This window comes from Theobroma cacao, chromosome 1 (assembly GCF_053813885.1).
Source record: "Theobroma cacao isolate CCN51 chromosome 1, ASM5381388v1, whole genome shotgun sequence".
NCBI classification, from domain to species: Eukaryota; Viridiplantae; Streptophyta; class Magnoliopsida; order Malvales; family Malvaceae; genus Theobroma; species Theobroma cacao.
In genome coordinates, this window is record NC_142639.1 from 31,583,392 (window position 1) to 31,603,401 (window position 20,010).

General features: G+C 32.7%; 3 protein-coding genes across 8 annotated transcripts; 2 read left to right on the forward strand and 1 right to left on the reverse strand.

The window, feature by feature from the left end:
* Positions 1 to 3,164: 3,164 nt before the first annotated feature.
* On the forward strand, positions 3,165 to 5,949 carry MUR3 (Exostosin family protein). Its single transcript, XM_018113988.2, has one exon. The coding sequence runs from the start codon at positions 3,697 to 3,699 to the stop codon at positions 5,482 to 5,484; it is 1,788 nt and encodes a 595-aa protein (XP_017969477.2). The 5' UTR covers positions 3,165 to 3,696; the 3' UTR covers positions 5,485 to 5,949.
* Positions 5,950 to 6,612: 663 nt separating this feature from the next.
* SDD1 (Subtilase family protein) lies at positions 6,613 to 9,393 on the forward strand. Its single transcript, XM_018113884.2, has one exon. The coding sequence runs from the start codon at positions 7,096 to 7,098 to the stop codon at positions 9,391 to 9,393; it is 2,298 nt and encodes a 765-aa protein (XP_017969373.2). The 5' UTR covers positions 6,613 to 7,095.
* A 175-nt stretch (positions 9,394 to 9,568) lies between these two features.
* On the reverse strand, positions 9,569 to 11,751 carry PSB28 (photosystem II reaction center PSB28 protein). 6 transcript variants are annotated; one of them, XM_088803135.1, is made up of 4 exons: positions 11,513 to 11,751; positions 10,183 to 10,653; positions 9,857 to 9,887; positions 9,569 to 9,756 (listed from the first exon to the last, which is right to left on the reverse strand). In XM_088803135.1, exons 1-2 carry the CDS (start codon positions 11,586 to 11,588, stop codon positions 10,184 to 10,186), a joined length of 546 nt encoding a protein of 181 aa, XP_088659261.1. In that variant the 5' UTR covers positions 11,589 to 11,751; the 3' UTR covers positions 9,569 to 9,756; positions 9,857 to 9,887; position 10,183. The 6 variants fall into 6 exon arrangements, with proteins under 6 accessions (XP_088659261.1, XP_088659264.1, XP_088659246.1 ...); XM_088803138.1 differs by having other exon boundaries at positions 10,178 to 10,653; XM_088803120.1 differs by lacking the exon at positions 9,857 to 9,887.
* Between the last annotated feature and the right edge of the window lie 8,259 nt (positions 11,752 to 20,010).

Here is a 20,010-nt window from a genome sequence, read left to right on the forward strand (position 1 = left end):
TAATCTAATTGAACCTTTAAATTATATTCTTGAAATTCGAAACTTCTTTACAATTAAGTCCAACTTAATTTCCCATTTTAATCTCTCACGTTGTCATTCTTTGTGTATGTGACCCATCAGATTCTTAATATGTTGATAATAAATAAGCATTATATTTCTAACCCAAACAAGATTTTCAAAACTCTTTGACTCTTTTTAATATTTAGATCGTCATGATACATTATTAGATGTCAATCTTGACTTATAAATATGAACTAATCAATTAGAAAATTGGTGATGAATGTTAATTGTTTAATTTTTCTAATTTTTATCAAAGTACGATTATAGTTTTATATTTATTGCTAACATTAAGCATTTAATGGGAGACACATTAAGGATTGCAAGTAAGAATGTAAAATTGAGGATTACGTTAGACTTAATTGAAAAGAAGTATTGACTATAAGGACATAATTGAAAGGGTTCATTTTGTCGAGGCAATTTTTTAAATCCTAAAAGGATGAGGAATAACATGTATGCCAATAAATAAGATGTTTATGCTACACTTTAGAGACATAACTTGAGCACAAAAAACCTTGAGAGGCAATTTGGAACTGTGAGGAGAGATTTTAGCAACCACAAGTCCTCCGCTTGAGTATCGACGACATTTGGTAGTTAACCCTGGTGATCAATTTTAAGAAATCCTAGCCATAAGAACCAACACCTATTCATCTTCCTCTTCCCTTTTTTTGTGTTTTCGATTTTTCTTAGAAAGTAAGAAACCTACAATGCCTCATTCTAGGTAGCACTAGACTTAAACAATAAAAGTAGACCCCAAATCACCATTGGTGTTATTCTAATTGTAGTTTGAGTGGATCACCATTAGAAGTTGGACAATTGGACAGCTTGAGATTTTTGACAACCTAAACTTTATGGGACGAAGATCTTGATGCTATTACTAATCAAGTCTCTTGATTTTGACATCAAATCTTAAAAGTATAAACATCTTCTACAAACTAGCTAGGATTTATCTATATTAAACAATCATTATTGATCTAGTTTGAGAGAAAAGTTTTCAAATTTTTTCTATGCATGTATATATACTAATTTGCATGACTTTTTTCAATAGTTATAATAGTGAAAGATGTCATTGTTTAATAGGCATATGACAATTTTCACAGAAGGTTTTTCTCCAACAACGTTTAAAGGTATGTAAAGTAGGAGCATATATCTTCTAATTATTACATTACAATTAACCAATAACAATCATGAATTGTATAAGATCCATCAAAATTTTAAATAAAGCCCATACTTATAAAAGGTGGACCTCTACATAATTCTTATAAGTAGATATTTGCAATATTGTAGTAAAAAAAAATTGTAAATATTCCCCTTAAAACAAAGTCTTGACTCTTCACTTTTGGGTTGATGGAGTAAAAACCTACATAAAAATATCCCTATGCGCTTGATAATTGCAACATCTATTAGATGCAATATGAAAATGGGAATCTAGGTTTGCACCTACTATCTCCTACTTGAAAGAGAAATTCATGTTCAAAGTACTTTTACTATGGTATTAGTAAGTATATATTTCGAGATTTACTAAGAATTCTCTTCTTCCTAGTACCACACACATAGGACACTGTGTCATCCTTAATATATAGCACCATACCATTGGGAAGAACTGAAAATTTTGATAAGGTGCAATTTAATAAATAATTAATGATATAACATTTAATTGTTTTAATTGAAAGAAGAGGAATTCGAACTGTGTTCTTTAAATCATGTATCAATTATTGAGTTAAATGTTTGGTATAAGTATTTAGTTAATTAGTAAGTTTTTGTATTTTTTTTTTTTTAAAGTTAAGTTGGAAACTTGATTAAAAAAATAATAAAGAAGAAGACAAGGGGTAATGTGGAGAGCCATGTAAATTGTTGAAATAGAAATTTGTTGGCGTGTGGGTTGTGAAAGGTGGCCCATTTTCACTCATCACATGCGGTTGCAGGCTTTGGCTCGCACACACCTCAAGACGGCACCAATTGCGCCCCCTCCCACCCTTTACATCCATGCCACAGCTTTCTCCTCCTTTATTACACCGTTTAAGGACACTAATCTATGCCTTACTTCTTCATTTCATTGCGTTTAATTTATATAATAATGTACCTACTTAAATTAAATATTTTATAATGCTCCTAAAACAATACTTTTAAAAAAATTAAATAATACCTATGATGTTCTACTTAAAAAGAAAGGGTTATTTCATGTTTAGAATCATTAAAAGTTAGGTTGATCTCTCTATTGTTTTACTTCAATAAAAAATTACACCTTTAAGTTTCATAGATTAATACATTTGATGTTATATAAGGATGTAAATCTAACAATTTTTGGTACGAAAGAAACAAATGTTGATCACCCATTCTTTGTTGTTTGTATAGTTGGCAAAATAAGGGATATCAAAGGGTAAAATACTTCTTTTTTAATAAAAATTTGGTACCTTTTTTCAAAATAGTACCTGAACTCTAGAAACATTCGATTAAAATTTTAAATTGTTACTTGAACTCATACCCAAATACCCTAAATACTACCCATTAAATATTCGTACCCGTTAAATACTCAATTAAAATAAATTAAAAATTAATTTATATGTATATTATTAATATAAATTAAATTAATAAATTAAAACTAGTTCATGAAAAATAAATTAAATTAATAAATTAAAACTAGTTCATGAAAAATAAATTAAAATTTAAAATCAAAATTAGCACCATCTTGATCATAAGAAGTAAAATTGAGGAAATGCCTTTTAATGCATCAATATTTGCAATTCCTAACTTCTAGATTTGGTTCCCCCGAGAGAGAAGAAGTCTGTGTTTCTCCAATTGGACTCGGATCAAGGTAAAATTAGCCATGTAAGGCTAAGGCATCCACTCTTTTCTCCACACGTCACGCGTCCCTCACACCGTTTCGTATTCTACTGTCCCTGCTCAGACCCCAAGCGGAGGACCCCTTTCCTCACTTTCCATGCGGGCGTAATTTCAGGAATTTTACATCATTCAATCAATTTCAACACGTCCTCTCCTCGTCCCACGTGGCCAGATCCCAGCGGCTACCGACAACAGACAACCCCTCGGCGCACTCTCTGCTAATTTGCGCCGCCCTCCCTGCTCGCCCTTTAATACGCGCTCTCCATCCCCCCTTCCATTTTCCAGCTCCCTATTTCAGTCAAAATATTTTCCAAGAAAGTTCCCACCCAAAAAAGAAAGAAAGAAATAAAGAAAATCCCCAGCCAGTCCTTGGCTCCAAATCCGAGTTATCTCTTCTATATTTCTACTTCGTTTCGTTGATTAAGTTCATCCAAAAGATCCGTAACCAGATCAAGATAATCTCTCATTTTTGACTCCTTCTGATTCTTGCAGATAAATTCCCTCTCTTCTCTCAACTCTAAATATTCTTTTTTTCCCCTTTTTTTTTAACTATTAGATTCAATTTCATGCCATTTTAGTGTATTTATTAAGTTCTGCAGTTCCAGTCTTTGGGGTTTTTTTGGTGATCTGTTTTCAAGCTTAGGACTTACTGTAGCTTTCATTTTAAGCCGAAGAATCGAGATTTAGGGTTTTGGGGTTTTTAATTTTCTTTTTCATTTGATAGCCTGAAATCAAGTGAGAAAGTTGGGTTTTTTTATGTGTGGGATCTGTTGATTAGCGTTTGATTGAACTCTGATGAGACGCCGCCCAGTGGCGTTGGTTACTTCAGAAGCAATGGAGAAGGGTTCCCCTAAGAATCAACAAACCCGGCTCTGTTTATTAGCTTCTTTATCAGCTTTTTTCTGGATTTTGCTTTTGTATTTCCATTTTGTAGTTCTGGGAGGCAGCACTGCAGTTGAGGAATCAGTTATATCAGAACCAGTCAAATTAGAATCTCCTTTTGTTAATGTTGATTCCATCCCTGCTCGGGTGACCGATGCCCGTATAGAGAAGGAGAAACCACCTGTGGAACCCGTTAGGAATGCAGCTGGTGAAAGGGTGGTGAATTACCCGTTTATGAGAGCTTTGAGGACGGTGGAAAACAAGAGTGATCCATGCGGGGGAAGGTATATTTATGTGCATAATCTTCCTCCGAGGTTTAATGAGAACATGCTTAAGGAGTGTAAGAGTTTGAGTCTTTGGACTAATATGTGTAAGTTTACCAGTAATGAAGGGCTTGGTCCCCCACTTGAGAATGTGGAAGGGGTGTTTGAGAATACCGGGTGGTATGCCACAAATCAGTTTGCAGTGGATGTGATATTCAATAATCGGATGAAGCAGTATGAGTGCTTGACGAATGATTCTTCGATTGCAGCTGCGATTTTTGTGCCCTTTTATGCGGGGTTTGATATAGCAAGGTATCTTTGGGGATACGATATCTCGAGGAGGGATGCTGCTTCACTTGATTTGGTTGATTGGCTGATGAAGAGGCCTGAGTGGGGTATAATGGGAGGGAAGGATCATTTTCTGGTGGCGGGGAGGATTACATGGGATTTCAGGAGATTAACTGATGAGGAATCTGATTGGGGTAATAAGCTTCTGTTTTTACCTGCTGCAAGGAATATGTCGATGCTTGTGGTTGAGTCAAGTCCCTGGAATGCAAATGATTTTGGCATTCCATATCCGACCTACTTCCATCCTGCAAAGGATGAGGAAGTGTTTGTCTGGCAAAATCGGATGAGAAATTTGGAGAGAAAGTGGCTGTTCTCTTTTGCTGGTGCACCACGTCCTGGAAACCCCAAGTCAATAAGAGGGCAGATCATCGATCAATGTAAGAATTCAAAAGTGTGCAAGTTGTTGGAATGTGATTTTGGGGAGAGCAAGTGTCATTCCCCTAGCAGTATAATGCAGATGTTCCAGAGCTCCCTGTTCTGCCTACAACCCCAAGGAGATTCATACACACGGCGATCTGCTTTTGATTCAATGTTGGCTGGTTGTATTCCTGTCTTCTTCCATCCTGGCTCAGCGTACACACAGTATACTTGGCATCTTCCTAAAAACTATACTACATATTCAGTGTTTATCCCAGAGGATGATATTCGTAAAAGGAATGTTAGCATAGAGGAGAGGCTTAATCAAATTTCTCCCGAGCAAGTGAGGATCATGAGAGAGGCGGTCATAAATCTCATTCCAAGGCTGATATATTCAGATCCTCGCTCTAAATTGGAGACTCTTCAAGATGCTTTTGATGTTGCTGTACAGGCAGTCATTGACAAAGTTACAAGGTTGAGGAGGAACATTATCAAAGGTCGTACAGAATATGATAACTTTGTGGAGGAAAATAGTTGGAAATATGACTTGTTAGATGAAGGACAGCGCGAGGTTGGAGCTCATGAATGGGATCCTTTCTTCTCAAAACCAAAGGATGAGCAGAGAGATCAATCTGCAGAAGCTGCAAAAAATTCTTGGAAGAATGAGCAGAGAGATCGATCTGCAGAAGCTGCAAAAAATTCTTGGAAGAATGAGCAGAGAGATCAATCATAATTGGAAGTCATGAAGCAGTATATAAATTGAACTGAAGCTTAATGCACCCTCCGAGTCTCAAAGCAAGAGTTACTGTTTTGAGTTGGGTAGATTGCAGGTATAACCTTGTGAAGGCCTTATTGTGCATCAACTACAGATACTGCCACCAAGCATATCAGGCCCGAATCCTTGTTTCAAACTATAACATAGATAAATATTCTCTGCAGCAAACACAGCCCTTGATAAAGAATTTTCTCCTTTCGAGCTACCATTTGCGTAGTGATTCTTTAAAACGTATTGTTGTAGCTGAGATTTTGTCAGTTTGTCTGTCTATGTTCCTGTCTTATCAATGCATAGAAGAAATAATAACTAATAACTGGTGGTTTTTGCTTCATCGTGGGTATTTGCGAATAAACTTTTCTGTACTGTCAACCATTTTATTGAATTCGTTTTGCTGCAAAGCTATAAAACTAAGCATTGGCTATATGAGTTAATTTTTACAAGATTATTATATTTGTTGACCGTTAAGCTGTTGAAGTACATCAAGTTAATCAGGATAAACTTCCCCATGTTTTCTTGGAGATTGTTCATCGTATACTGTCACTATTTTTGACCTTGGCATTCTACCATGTGGGATATCTTGTTTTGAGTAACTGAATTATATTAACCCGGAAAAAGAACACAAATGAAAAATGCATGTGGTTTAGATGAAGAAATAATTGGAGCCAGCAAATCCACATATGGGCCTTACGCCCCACATCTTCCCCAAGGTTTAGACTTGCTTGAGGTCTTTTGTCTTTTTTCTTTCCTTTATTAAATAAGAGTTTGCTTGCTTGCTTGCTTACAGCCTTGAAGGTTCACTTGGGCGTCCCACCGAAGGAATTATAAAGAACAAAAAAACAAATGAAAAAAATGTGGGTTTAAGCTGTGATTCAACTGTCAATGTCCAAAGCTGACAGCACAGCACACTGCTGAGCCTCCCCGTTGCTTCAACTGATGAATTCACACCCAAGTTTCTTCTCTGGTGTCAATAACCTGGACTTACGTATTTTACTGGTATTCAGTTTGAAGGTAGCATACCTTATTAGGACATTAGAATTTAAAATAAAGGAATTAACCACCCAAATAAAACAAAAGCAATAAAGACAAAGGAATATAAATCCTGGGCAAAAGAGAGGGAGCCATAGATGGCGTCTGCTAGCATTTAATGGCCTTTATCTACGTTTTACTTAAAACTTTCTCACTCTGTTTCTTTATATTTTCCCCTTTCAAGAAGGCTCACTCACTGATGGAATGATGTTGAAGCAATAAGCATATTGAAATGGTTCATAGTTTTAGAATTTAACGGCTATATGCGCAAACTAAATGTATTAAAACGAAGCATAACATCTCGTGAGGCCGAGATCTGGTGCTTCAGCTCCCTCAAAAAACCCAGCAGAGCCATCTCTCCCTGCCACAACAAGGGATCCTCGTGATGAAGAGCTCTTATATTTCACGAGTTTCATATTCTCACCCAGAGCTCAAGCATGTCTCCCAAACCAGGTTTGAACTCTCTTCTGCTCCTTCAAATACCCCCCACCTCCTCTGCAAGATCCTTCATCGAATTCCAAGTAGCATCGTCTCAACTTCTCCATGGAAGCTAAAATACAGCTTTTCTGTTCAACCCTTTTTCTCTACTTGGTTTCTGTCCGTGCAAACACTCTTCAGACTTACATAGTTCAGTTGCATCCGCATGGTGTAACCAGCTCACTGTTTCCTACTAAGCTTCAGTGGCATCTCTCATTTCTTGAGCAAACTCTTTCCTCCGAGGAAGACCCTTCTTCTCGTCTTCTCTACTCTTATGGTTCTGCCATGGATGGTTTTGCAGCTCAGCTAAGTGAAACTGAGCTAGAGTTGTTGCGAAGTTTGCCTGATGTTGTTGCAATCAGACCTGACCGGCTGCTCCAGATTCACACTACTTATTCTTACAAGTTCTTGGGGCTTAGTACGACTAGAGATGGTGCTTGGTTTAAGTCTGGACTGGGTCGGGGAACAATTATTGGAGTGCTTGACACCGGAGTTTGGCCAGAGAGTCCTAGTTTCAATGATCAAGGAATGCCGCCTGTTCCCAAGAAATGGAGAGGGATTTGCCAAGAAGGGCAAAGTTTCAATGCCTTGAATTGTAACCGTAAACTAATCGGTGCTAGGTTCTTTATAAAAGGTCATCATGTGTCCTCCGTGACGCGTTCAGCAAACATGATTCAGGAGTATATATCACCCAGGGACTCCTCTGGACATGGAACTCATACATCATCCACAGCCGGAGGAGTTTCTGTTCCAATGGCAAGTGTGCTTGGTAATGGTGCTGGTGTGGCCCGTGGAATGGCCCCTGGAGCCCACATTGCTGTCTACAAAGTTTGCTGGTTTAATGGCTGTTATAGCTCTGATATCCTAGCTGCGATGGATGTTGCAATTGCGGATGGAGTTGATGTGCTTTCACTCTCACTAGGTGGCTTCCCATTGCCACTTTTTGATGATAGCATAGCCGTTGGCAGTTTTCGCGCAGTAGAACATGGAATATCAGTAATCTGTGCTGCAGGAAACAATGGCCCAATTCAAAGCTCAGTAGCCAATATAGCTCCCTGGATTGCTACCATTGGTGCTAGCACACTTGACCGAAAGTTTCCAGCCATAGTTCGGATGGGTAATGGAGAATTCATTTATGGAGAATCTGTATACCCAGGGAACAGGTTACGGAGCGCCAAAAAGGAACTTGAACTGGTCTACGTCACCGGTGGGGACAGCGGAAGTGAATTTTGTTTCAGAGGGTCTCTCCCAAGGGCTAAAGTAGGAGGCAAAATGGTTATTTGTGACAGAGGTGTAAATGGAAGGGCAGAAAAAGGTATAGCGGTCAAAGAAGCCGGTGGTGCTGCCATGATATTAGCAAATACAGAGATAAACCTCGAGGAAGACTCAGTCGATGCCCATGTCTTGCCAGCAACCGAGATTGGTTATGCAGAGGCAGTACGTCTAAAGGCTTACATAAACACTACCAGTCGTCCTAGAGCTCGAATCATTTTTGGTGGAACTGTTATTGGAAGGTCAAGAGCACCAACCGTAGCACTGTTTTCAGCCAGAGGGCCCAATTTATATGATTCTTCAATCCTCAAACCAGATGTGATTGCTCCAGGAGTTAACATCATTGCTGCCTGGCCTCAGAATTTAGGTCCCACTGGTCTTCCAGAAGATACTAGAAGAGTTAATTTCACAGTCATGTCCGGTACTTCCATGGCATGTCCTCATGTCAGTGGAATTGCAGCTCTGATTCACTCAGCACACCCAACATGGACCCCAGCAGCTATCAAGTCTGCATTAATGACATCTGCCGACGCAAATGACCATAGGGGAAAACCAATAACGGATGGAAACAAACCGGCTGATGTTTTTGCTATTGGAGCTGGACATGTGAACCCTGATAGGGCCATCGATCCAGGATTGATATATGATATCAGGCCAGATGAATATGTTATTCATCTTTGCACACTTGGATACACAAGATCAGAAATTTTTACAATCACGCACAAGAACGTGAGTTGCAGTGAGATTTTACGTATGAACAGGGGTTTCACCCTCAATTACCCCTCCATTACCGTAGCTTTCAAGCAGGGAATGAAGAGTAAGATGATCACAAGGCGACTTACAAATGTGGGAAGTCCTCATTCCGTCTACTCAGTGGAAGTGAAGGCTCCTGAGGGAGTCAAGGTGAAAGTCAAACCTCAGAGGTTAATATTCGAGCATATCAATCAAAGTTTGAGTTACAGAATATGGGTAATATCAAGGAAGAAAACAAAAACAAAGAGGATAAGCTTTGCAGAAGGGCAGTTGACATGGGTGAATGCTCACAATAACTTCTATAGGGTTCGAAGTCCCATTTCAGTCACTTGGAAGTAGCAGCAGCTCAGCAGCTACTTTTACTAGTTCTTATTTTAATTTCTTATTGGGATAGCTTGAAAGAATTGATGTTTTATCAATACTTGAGTTGAGAATATACCATGTTTAAGTGGGTAGAAAATTGGAAAAAAAAATATTGGCAAAAGCCTCTTCATCATCAAAATGAAGAGTGAACTGATAATAATAACTTCCATTTTATAACATACAATTGGAATCTTCCTTAACTAAACATCTTCCATATCATTTTTGTTTCCTGTGAACAGTCATCTATCAAGAACTACTAAGTAACAACATTGTTACTTAGAAACATCCACACAGTGCATTTCTGGCTGTTATTTCCACGTTCATGTACAACAACTAAATCTGTCAATCAATAAGGAGGAAGAGAAATTGTTAAGAAATGCCTGATTGAGCTCCTTGGTGATCTGCAGTTCATCTAACAACAGCACAATATGTAACTGACCCGCAAAACATCTCTTCTGAGATATCCAGCTCTGATAACATAATCCTAGTTAGTTATCAAATGAAGAATTACCAGCAGTCATCTTGACACACATGAAAATGAAGTGTACAAATTGAAGATAGAACAGACCACAAAACTTTGCTGGCTAGAAGGAAGTGATAAGTTATTTTCATGAAACCTACATAGGATCTAACCCATTAAGGCATCCGCATAAAACCTACATTGGATTTAACCCAGGCTTCAAGTTATACTTGACAAAACTTACACAACACCAACGACGAAACTGAGGGAAGCAAAGAGTACGACAAGAGAAGAATATACATTGCCTCATTTTTTGATGAACTGCAAGCCGTTTTCATTAGAATATCGCTCCATGAATCTCATGAACCTGTCCCACTCTGGGGGAGAACGCATTATATACTTTGCTTCAATTCCTGCAGGCTTCCCATTTACAAATTTGGCATTCACATCAACTGACTGAAGAACCCCTTCCTCATCAATCATGTAAAAACCAGTGATGTCACCAACTTCACCTGATGAGTCAAAAACGGACGGTTGCTCAAATCTGAATATAGCAACGCCATTTGTACCATCTCTTGACTTGGTTAGCCTCACATCCGGTATCGTCTGCTCATCAGTTCCTTGAATGAACTGAATTGTTGGTTTAACAATCATTGTTATTGGTCCACATTTCTGAGAGTTCCATCTTGTTGGAGACAGCTGTGAATGGGCCAATTGTAAAGATTGCCCATTGAAGAGCGAATTCGCACTCCGGTGAACAATCCAAGATGGTATTCCTACATAATATTAAAAGGCCTTACACGAGTTACGTTTTCCAGTGCGCTACCAAGCATGTTTAAGAATCTTGCATTCTATACCCTTCAAGGAAATAAACAATTAAAATCTTACATTGTTAAATCTAAATATTCATCCCTTGCCAACTACTTTCTGTTTCTCAACATGAGCGAAAACAGAGTCAATTTGGAATTGGCCTACTTCTTGTCATTTTCACAATGAATCATCCATCTCTCCAGGCTTCAATTCTACTGGTTTGAAAGAATATGTTGCCAGTTGTAAATGTTAAACCCTCATTTTAGGATCTAGCATTCCTCAAATATTTCATTTCAGGTATGATAGAACCTTTTAAAATAACAAAAAATTATTATTTATTTAAGGAAAATTGATAATAAAAGTTCGACAAAATATATACAATAAATAGGATTACCCATTACTACATAAAGATAATTTTTAACAAATATGGATTTGAATCTCTTAATCTTATTAATCCTAATTTACTAAATTTTACCATCAAATTCTCTTAAAAAAATAAAAGAAAAAATGTTGCATTTTGTTCTGACAAAATAATAAGTCGCGGCCTAAGATGAAAAATTTGAGAAACTTGGATTTTAAGACCAGCATTTAACCAAACTTATCCATAAACATATATAACAGATAAATCAGTAAATCAAATTAACTGGCAAACATAACAGTTGAACTCAAAGAATGTATGAAATTTGTAATTGAAAGATAAAAGTTTAAAGGAAACAACGCTCGACAAGTCCTCGAAACGCTCATGCAACCACAAATCAAATTAAAGCATTCCCATATGCCAAGTCATCATTCATTGCATCTAGGAAACAAGAGGATAGTAGGTACCTGAAAGAGAACGCGGTTGGTTGAGCAAGGTGTGAGAGACAGGAGAGGCAAACGCCAGGGAATGAAGAGTTGCCATTGTGGGGAGAAGGGAGAGAGGGAAAGAGGGTATGGAAGATAGTTTAAAGAGATACTAGTTGGTGAGTTGGTGTGGTGAATGGACAGGGATGGTGTGTAGCAAGGAGAGCCATTCACTTGAGAGTTTGGATTAGTGGAAGCGACATCAGGCATAGTGTGTCCATGCAAAGCAATGCCTGGCACTGGCACTGGCACTGGCAGGCAACACAAATATAGCACAGCGCTCAGCCTCGTAGCCCAACTATTCGAAAAATCAGTGGGTCAGGACTTTGGGCTTCTTTTATTACTCAACAAAAGCCCATAAAAATATGCAAGCAATGCCTCCAATTTGTATGCCTCACACTCAAGAAGCCTCCAATTTGTTTGTACCCTTTTTCTTAGGGTTATGGAAACGGTTAATTCGGTAAAATTAATTTTTAAAATTTTAAAATAAAAAATAAACTCTTTTTTTAAAAAAATTGAAATCAAACCAAAACAATTGTAGCAATCGGAAAACCAAACACCAAATTATTTTGATTATTTCAATTTGGTTTTGAAAACGAACTCATGAATATGGTGGGAAAAAATGCAAGGATGTGGCAATTTTTTACCGGATCTCATGTTGAGATTTTTTTTTTGTTTTTTTAATTATTGAGATTTTTTGTTTTATTTTTTAATTGAAAAATAAAAAACGAAGAATGAAGAATTTTATTTTGTATTTTGAACTCAAAGCTCACTTATCTTCATCAAGTAAATATATTAACATAGTATCCGCCCTCAATATAATTGTTTCCTTTAAGTAAAGTATTGCCAATAAAAAATATGGAGTTAATATTATCTTCTTTGATCTTATACTTTAATTATCTAAGTTAAGAAAACCCCAAATTACCCTTCATAATACAAGTATTACTTACTTCAATTAGTTCGATTGGGAAAATTCCAAACCAAAAACCAAATCGATTAAACCGTTTTAACCGAATTTAATTAATCGAAATAATCGAATACCAAATTAACCAAACCGAAATAACCGAATTCATTTCGATTCAGTTTGATTTGAATTTATACATCCCTACCTTCGCCTTTTACACTACAAAATAGTAATACTATTATTATTATCATTGTAATTGCATTTAAGACATTTTAATCCATCATTTCGTTACCACTTAATTTTAAGTTCAAACTATCACTTGTTTAGCCATTTTGCATATATGAATACAAATTATTGAACTTGAAAATTCATTAACTCTTTATAATTGTTAATGAATGTGTATACACAAGAAACTTATATAGTTAAAGTCTCATAAAGTTTGACTACTTACAACTACAGATGCAAAATACTAAGTTTTAAAGTCTTATAAAGAACAAAGAAAAAGAGAAAAACCATTGGAATTGAGAAATTGAAGCAAAGATACCAAAAGATTGAAAACATAATACTTAAAAAAGTTTTTAAATTATTTAAAAAAATTATTTTTTATTATATTTAATTAAGTTTATCTATTTTTATTTTGAGTCAAATAACTCTTTATAACTAACGATTAACTAAATATCATTAATTAAAATGCTATTTGTCATTTTATACGTACCTAATATTAACATAACATTAATGTGAAAGACGAAAGATGTCATATGATCATGTTATCATATCATATCAATATGACACATCATCATCCATTTATAACATATCAACATATTATGTTAATACTTAACACAATATGATATAAAATAACAAGTAATATTTTGATTAATAACAGTAAATCAATCATTAATTATAAAAATTTATTTGATTTAAAATAAAAATATAAAAATTTAATTAATTATAATAAAAGAATATAGATTTATTTAAATTTTGTTATATAATTTAGAATTTTTTTTAAATATTATACCAAAGCTGAAAAGAGTTGTATGTCCTTTGTGTATTGTGTCCCTATCTACCAGTTGTCTACGACATAAGACAGCTGCGAACACGATGTATATTGAACCATATAAAATAGAGTTAATGCTTGAGATTAGAGATACTATTTTCCAACTTTGTCAGGCTAATCCTTGCTAATTAGCCTTAATTTGTTTCATGTTTTGATTGTGCATTGGGTCACTTCATTTTTCCTTTTTCCTTTTCCCTCGTCAATTTGACCACGCAACTCATCGAGCTAGGCTGCTATGTGAACCTTAAAAACAATGCATAACATGGTTTTCATACACCTTTTAAGTAAATCAATTTTTAACAATAATTATTAATTCGTTCTAAGTTTTGATGACGGTTTATTCGTGTTATTTCTAAATTATCATTTTAAGTTGTAAATAAGAATTTCAATTGTATTGAAAGACTTTTATTTAAAAATATTTTATCTTAAATATTAATACAATTTAACAATTTGTAAATAAGAATTCTAATTGCATTCAATACCTTTCATTAAAATTGAATAATTTATAAATTAATATCATTTTAATGATTTATATTTCCAACTTTATATTTAAAAATATATATTATTATTTAGAAATAAATAAAAAATAAGTGTTCACTTGCAAACGCACGGGACAACAAATACTATTATCTTTAAAAGTATATTTGATAAACATTAATATTTATAGCCACATGCATTACACAAGAATACTTATATTTATATTTATTTTAAAATAGCATTTGTTTATCAAATAAAAACATTTCTAAAGTATAAACTTAATTGTGTATAAATATAATATAATTATAATTGAAAGATAATTATATATAAAAGACAATTCATATTTCAATTATATATAATTGAAATTTTGTAATATTAATCTAAATATTATTTAATATTGTTAAAATTAGAAAAATAAATCTTTTTAATGAGAACATCCAATATATTTAGAATTATAACTTACAAATAAAATAAAGCTTATTAATATTTGCTATGAAAAATGTTTTTAATGAAATTATTTTAATGCAATTAGAACTTTTATATATTACTAATTTGACAAATCTTATTAATGTTAATAATAAAAAATATTTAAAATAACAATTTATAAATCTAAAAACAAATATGACAGTTTTATTTAATTAAAAAGTTTTTCCAACATACATATATTTTTATATATTATAGATTAATTACTACTTATATATTTTTTAATTAAATTTCACTCATTAACTAAGCAAAAGATACGTGATAATCTCTCTATTGCCTTTTTTTCCTCTTCTTTTTGCATTAATCAAAACTATCATTTCCTCTTTAAAATTTGAAACCTACCCTCTCCTTTTGTTTCTATTTTCTTTCCTGAACATAGGGTTAGGGGCACTATCTAACCCAAAGAAAATACAAAACTAGGGCCTAAGGTAATGGGACCATATGATACACAATTAAAAGTATGTCATATCATATCACTAGAAGAAGAAAATAAGATATTGAAGCATCCTACTTTGAAATTTTCAAAGAGGAAAAAGTTAATTTAAAATAATAAACACGAGAAATATTAAATAAAAATCAGAGAACCATTTAGTCACGGAAAATGTTCACTCATTCCACATCAACTGTTATGTGGTCACTTCAATTGTTATTTACGTAAACAGAAATATCAACTGATACTGATTGACTATTAATTTTATCTTAAAATTAGACATTTATGTAATGTAAATTAAAGGATGATAGTTTTTTTTAATACAATAAAAAGATGAGAATTTTTTAATCGCAAAATGAAATGATGTAAAAGGTTTCATCTTTAGATTTAGACCTACCTGAAAACAAGAATACATGAAGGCATTATTCATGTACAATTCCTGCACACGCAAGAACCACCGAATAAGACCGTGTTTGTCGCAACAAATCTAGGGAACAAAAATACAAGGCTAATTCTGCCATCTTTTGATATTAGTTGGACTGAAACTTTGAACAAAGTGACAGTTTGAAAGCAAAGCTTTGGCACAATATTTGGAAAGATTTCTGAATTATTTAAAAAAGTTTTTATTATTTTATTAATTTTAATTAATGTTTTATATTTTTATTTTAAATTAAATAAATTTTTATAATTAACGATTGATCAATTTTTATTAATCAAAATATCACTTGTTATTTTATATCCATGTGATAATGATATAAAGGGTTAAGTACGTCATGTCATGTTATCATTCATTATAACAAGTTAGAATATCACATTAATGTCACATGAAATAAAATGATCAGTGATATTTTGAGTATTTTGACTAATAACAGTAAATCAATAATTAGTTATAAAAATTTATTTGAGTGAAAAAAAAATTTTTTTGATTAAATGTTATAAAAGAACAATAACTTATTTAAAATATTTCAAATAATTTAGGAGGCTTTTTTAGGTATTATGTTTTTTTTTCTTTCTTGTTTTACATTATTTTCAGGGCAGTAGGTTAAAACAAGAATTTGATTAAAATAAAATATGATTTTATTTTAATATCCCTATGTTTCATAGGCTATTGATTAAAATCGAGATTAATAATTAACCGTTTGCTTGGTTAATTAAAGTAGGGCATATTTTCTATCTTGGTAATTGTGAAGAGTTGTTATCAATTTATTAATTGAAATATGATTAGTCACTTAATTGAATTTTTATTTTTAATAAAAATTTTAAATTTGAGTTAGGCTCATTAGAAAATGTAGATTCTCATTTACAAAGCAGAGATATTTAGGATTCGAGAACCTACAATTTTTTGAAGAAATTTATTATTGTAATTTTCTTGAAAAATTTTATTATCAATAAGATTCTCATTTATTTTCACTTTTTAAATGCTAGTGATGCAAACAATCATAATGCAATTTTTAAATTATTGAATATATAACTTAACTATGTTTCTTAAGTCATATGTTTCTCAAGTCATATGTTTCTTAAGTATGTTGAGTTATAAATTTTAACTTGACACATTCACAACTTGCTTCATGAATTGCTAAAATTTTTATATTATTAGAAAAAGTAGCAACTATAGTTTGTTTTATATAATGTTATGAAATAGTCGTACCTCCATATGTGAATAAGTAAAATATCTGAGATCGAGCTTTGTGTGGATCAGATAATTATCCTGCATCTGTATAATCAATTAAATTTGATTTTAATGCATTTAAATAATATAAGCCCATATCCATTGTTTTTTAGAGATATTGAAATATATGTTTAATTCCATTCCAATGTCTTCAAGTTGGAGAAAAACTATATATTGCTAATAAATTCACAGCAAATGATATATCAGATTGTGTATTGATAGTAAGATACATTAGTGCTCCAATTGCACTAAGTTATGGTACTTCATGACTAAAAATTTCTTCATTATTCTCACGAGGTCGAAAAGGATTTTTTTTTCACATCTGGTGACCTTACAACCATCAGTGAACTCAATAGATGTACTTTATCCATATAAAATCATTTTAGCACTTTTCTTATATAATTAGATTGATGAACGAAAATTTCATTTGTCAAATGTTCAATTTGAAGACGCAAATAAAACTTTGTTTTTCCAAGATCTTCATCACAGATTCTTTCTTTAAATAATCCATGGCTTTTGATAGCTCTTCAAGAGTTCCAATAATGTTTAGGTTAGAAACATAAACAACATTTATCACAAATTCAAATCTGAATCTTTTTATAAAAACACATGGGTATATATGGGATCATTTTTATAGCCTTCTTTCAACAAATATTTATTAAGGCAATTATACTACATTCATTCGGATTATTTTAATCCATATAAAGATTTATTTAATTTGATCGAATAAATTTCTCGAGAATTTAAATTTTGTACTTTAAGCAACTTAAATCCTTTAGGAATTTTCATATAGATATCATTATCAAGTAAGCCATATAAATAGGCTGTAACTACATCCATCAGATGCATTTCAAGCTTTTCATATATTGTGCCAAATTAATTAAATATCGAATGTAATTGCATCCACCACAAGAGAATATGTCTCTTCATAATCAATACTAGGTTTTTGGGTAAAATCTTATACGACAAGCTACTTTATATCTAATAATCTTATTTTTCTCATTTTGTTTTTGCACAAATACCCATTTATATCTCACTAGTTTTACACCATTTGGTGCATGGACTACATGTTTAAAAATTTCACGTTTTGCAAATAAATTCAATTTCACTTTAATTGCGTTTTTCCACATTGGCCAATCATTTCTATGTCTACATTCTTCAATAAATATAGGTTTAAGATCCTCATTTTTTTTTCATAATATTTAGCGTTATATTATATGTAAAAATATCGTCGACATTTATTTCACTCTGATTCCATATTTTTCCTGTCATGACATAATTTATTGAGATATCTTCATCTTCACTAATTTCAAGTACCTAAATTTCTTTTGAAATTATGTCAAGGGTTTCTTCTAGAGTTTTTATTTTTTCTTCTTGACTATCTTGAATATTTACTCTTTTTTTTGTAGGATTTTTATCTTTGGAATCGATTTGTCTCCCATGCTTCTGACGTGTCTTAGACTCATTACCAATAGTAGATTGTCCTACATCAATTCTGATTAGGGTATTTGCAGCTGGTATATGAAATTTAGTTACTCTCTTTAAGTCGAGAAATGTATCGGGCAACTGATTTGCTATATTTTGCAAATGAATTATTTTTTGAACTTCTTGTTCATATTGATTTGTGTGAGGATCAAAACTAAATAATGATAGTGCATTCCAAGATATTTCCTTTTTTGGTTGCTTATTTTCTTCCTTTAATGTTAGAAAAACTGTTTCATTAAAATGGCAATCAGCAAATCTTGCAGTGCATAAATCTCCTGTTGAGGGTTCTCGATATTTAATTATACATGGAGATTCATATCCAATACATATTCTTAACCTCTTTTGAGGACCTATCTTTGTATGTTGTGGTGGAACAATTGGAACATATAGCTCACATCTCAAAATTCTTAGTTGATAAATATTTGGTTCTTGACCATAAACCAATTGTATAAGGAAGAATTTATGATAACTCGTTGGCTTGATGCATATAAGTGCTACTACATGCAAAATGGCATGCCCTCGAATAAAAATTTGGAGTTTAGATTTCATAAGTAATGGCATTGCAATCAATTTAAAGCTTTAATAAACAATTTTGTTAAACTATTTTTTGTATGAACATGAGTAACAAATTGTTTAACATTTATTCCAATTGACATGCAATATTCATTAAAAGGTTGAGACGTAAATTCACTACTATTGTCAAGACGAATTGTCTTGATTGAATAATTAGAAAAATGTGCTTGCAAACAAATTAATTGTGCAAGTAATCTTACAAATACTAAATTGCGAATTGATAATAAGTACACATGTGACCATCTTGTTGGTACATCGATTAAAACTATAAAATATTTAAATGGATCACATGATGGATGTTTGAGTCCACATATATTACCTTGAATACATTTAAAAAATGTAGGAGATTTAGTCTTAACTTTAGCTGGTGATGGTCTTATACTTAATTTACCTTGAGAGTATACAACACATGAGAATTCGTTAGATTAAAAAATTTTATGGTTTATCTAAGGATGATCATATGAATTTTCAATAATTTTTCACATTATTATTGATCTAGGATGGCCTAACCGGTCATGCAAAATATTAAAATTATCAGTAAACTTTTGGTTTATTATAACATAAGTTTTAATCATTCTAATTTTTGTGTAATATATTCTAAAGGCAAAACGGGTAATTTTTTCAATACACACTTTTTTACTTAAGATAATAGATGTAATATAAAAGTATTCAGTATTTTTTTCATTCGTTGTCTCAATATGATATCCATTTAGAGAAATATCTTTAAAACTTAATAAGTTTCTTTAAGACTTAGTAAAATATAATGCATCTTTTATTATAAACTTTGTTCCTCTAAGTAGTGAAATATTAGCTCTTTTGGAGCTTTTAATTAATCTTGTACTACCAAATATTGTAGTGACATTAGCTTCTTCAATTATGAAGTGGGAAAAATACTTCTTGTCTTTAAACATAGTGTGCATTGTAGTACTATCTATTAGACATATATTTCATCATTGATTTTTGATCCAGCCAAATGAATATCTATATTTTCTTCAAAAAAATAAAAAATATATATAGTGAGAAACTTACAAGTTGACATAAAAGAACATTAAATACAAACTTATTATTAAAACACAAAAAAAATCTTCCTAATAGATATAGTAAAACGCATCAACTTCTTAATAGAGTTATACTAAAACATACTAAGTTCATAATATAGTTATACTAAAATGCATCAACAAAACAACTTAAAAAATTTCATTATTGGGATTTCAATCACCAATTAAATGATCAATTCGTCGTTCAGGGTGGGCAAAAAAATCAGCATCATCTAAAATGTGTTAGATCAACTTGGCTATCATCTTCAACAAATTTTGTTTTGATATGTTTTCCTTTATCTTTGAGTGATCTTGATAAAGTTCAACAAGATGTTTTGACATATGACAAGTATGTGACCAATGGTCTT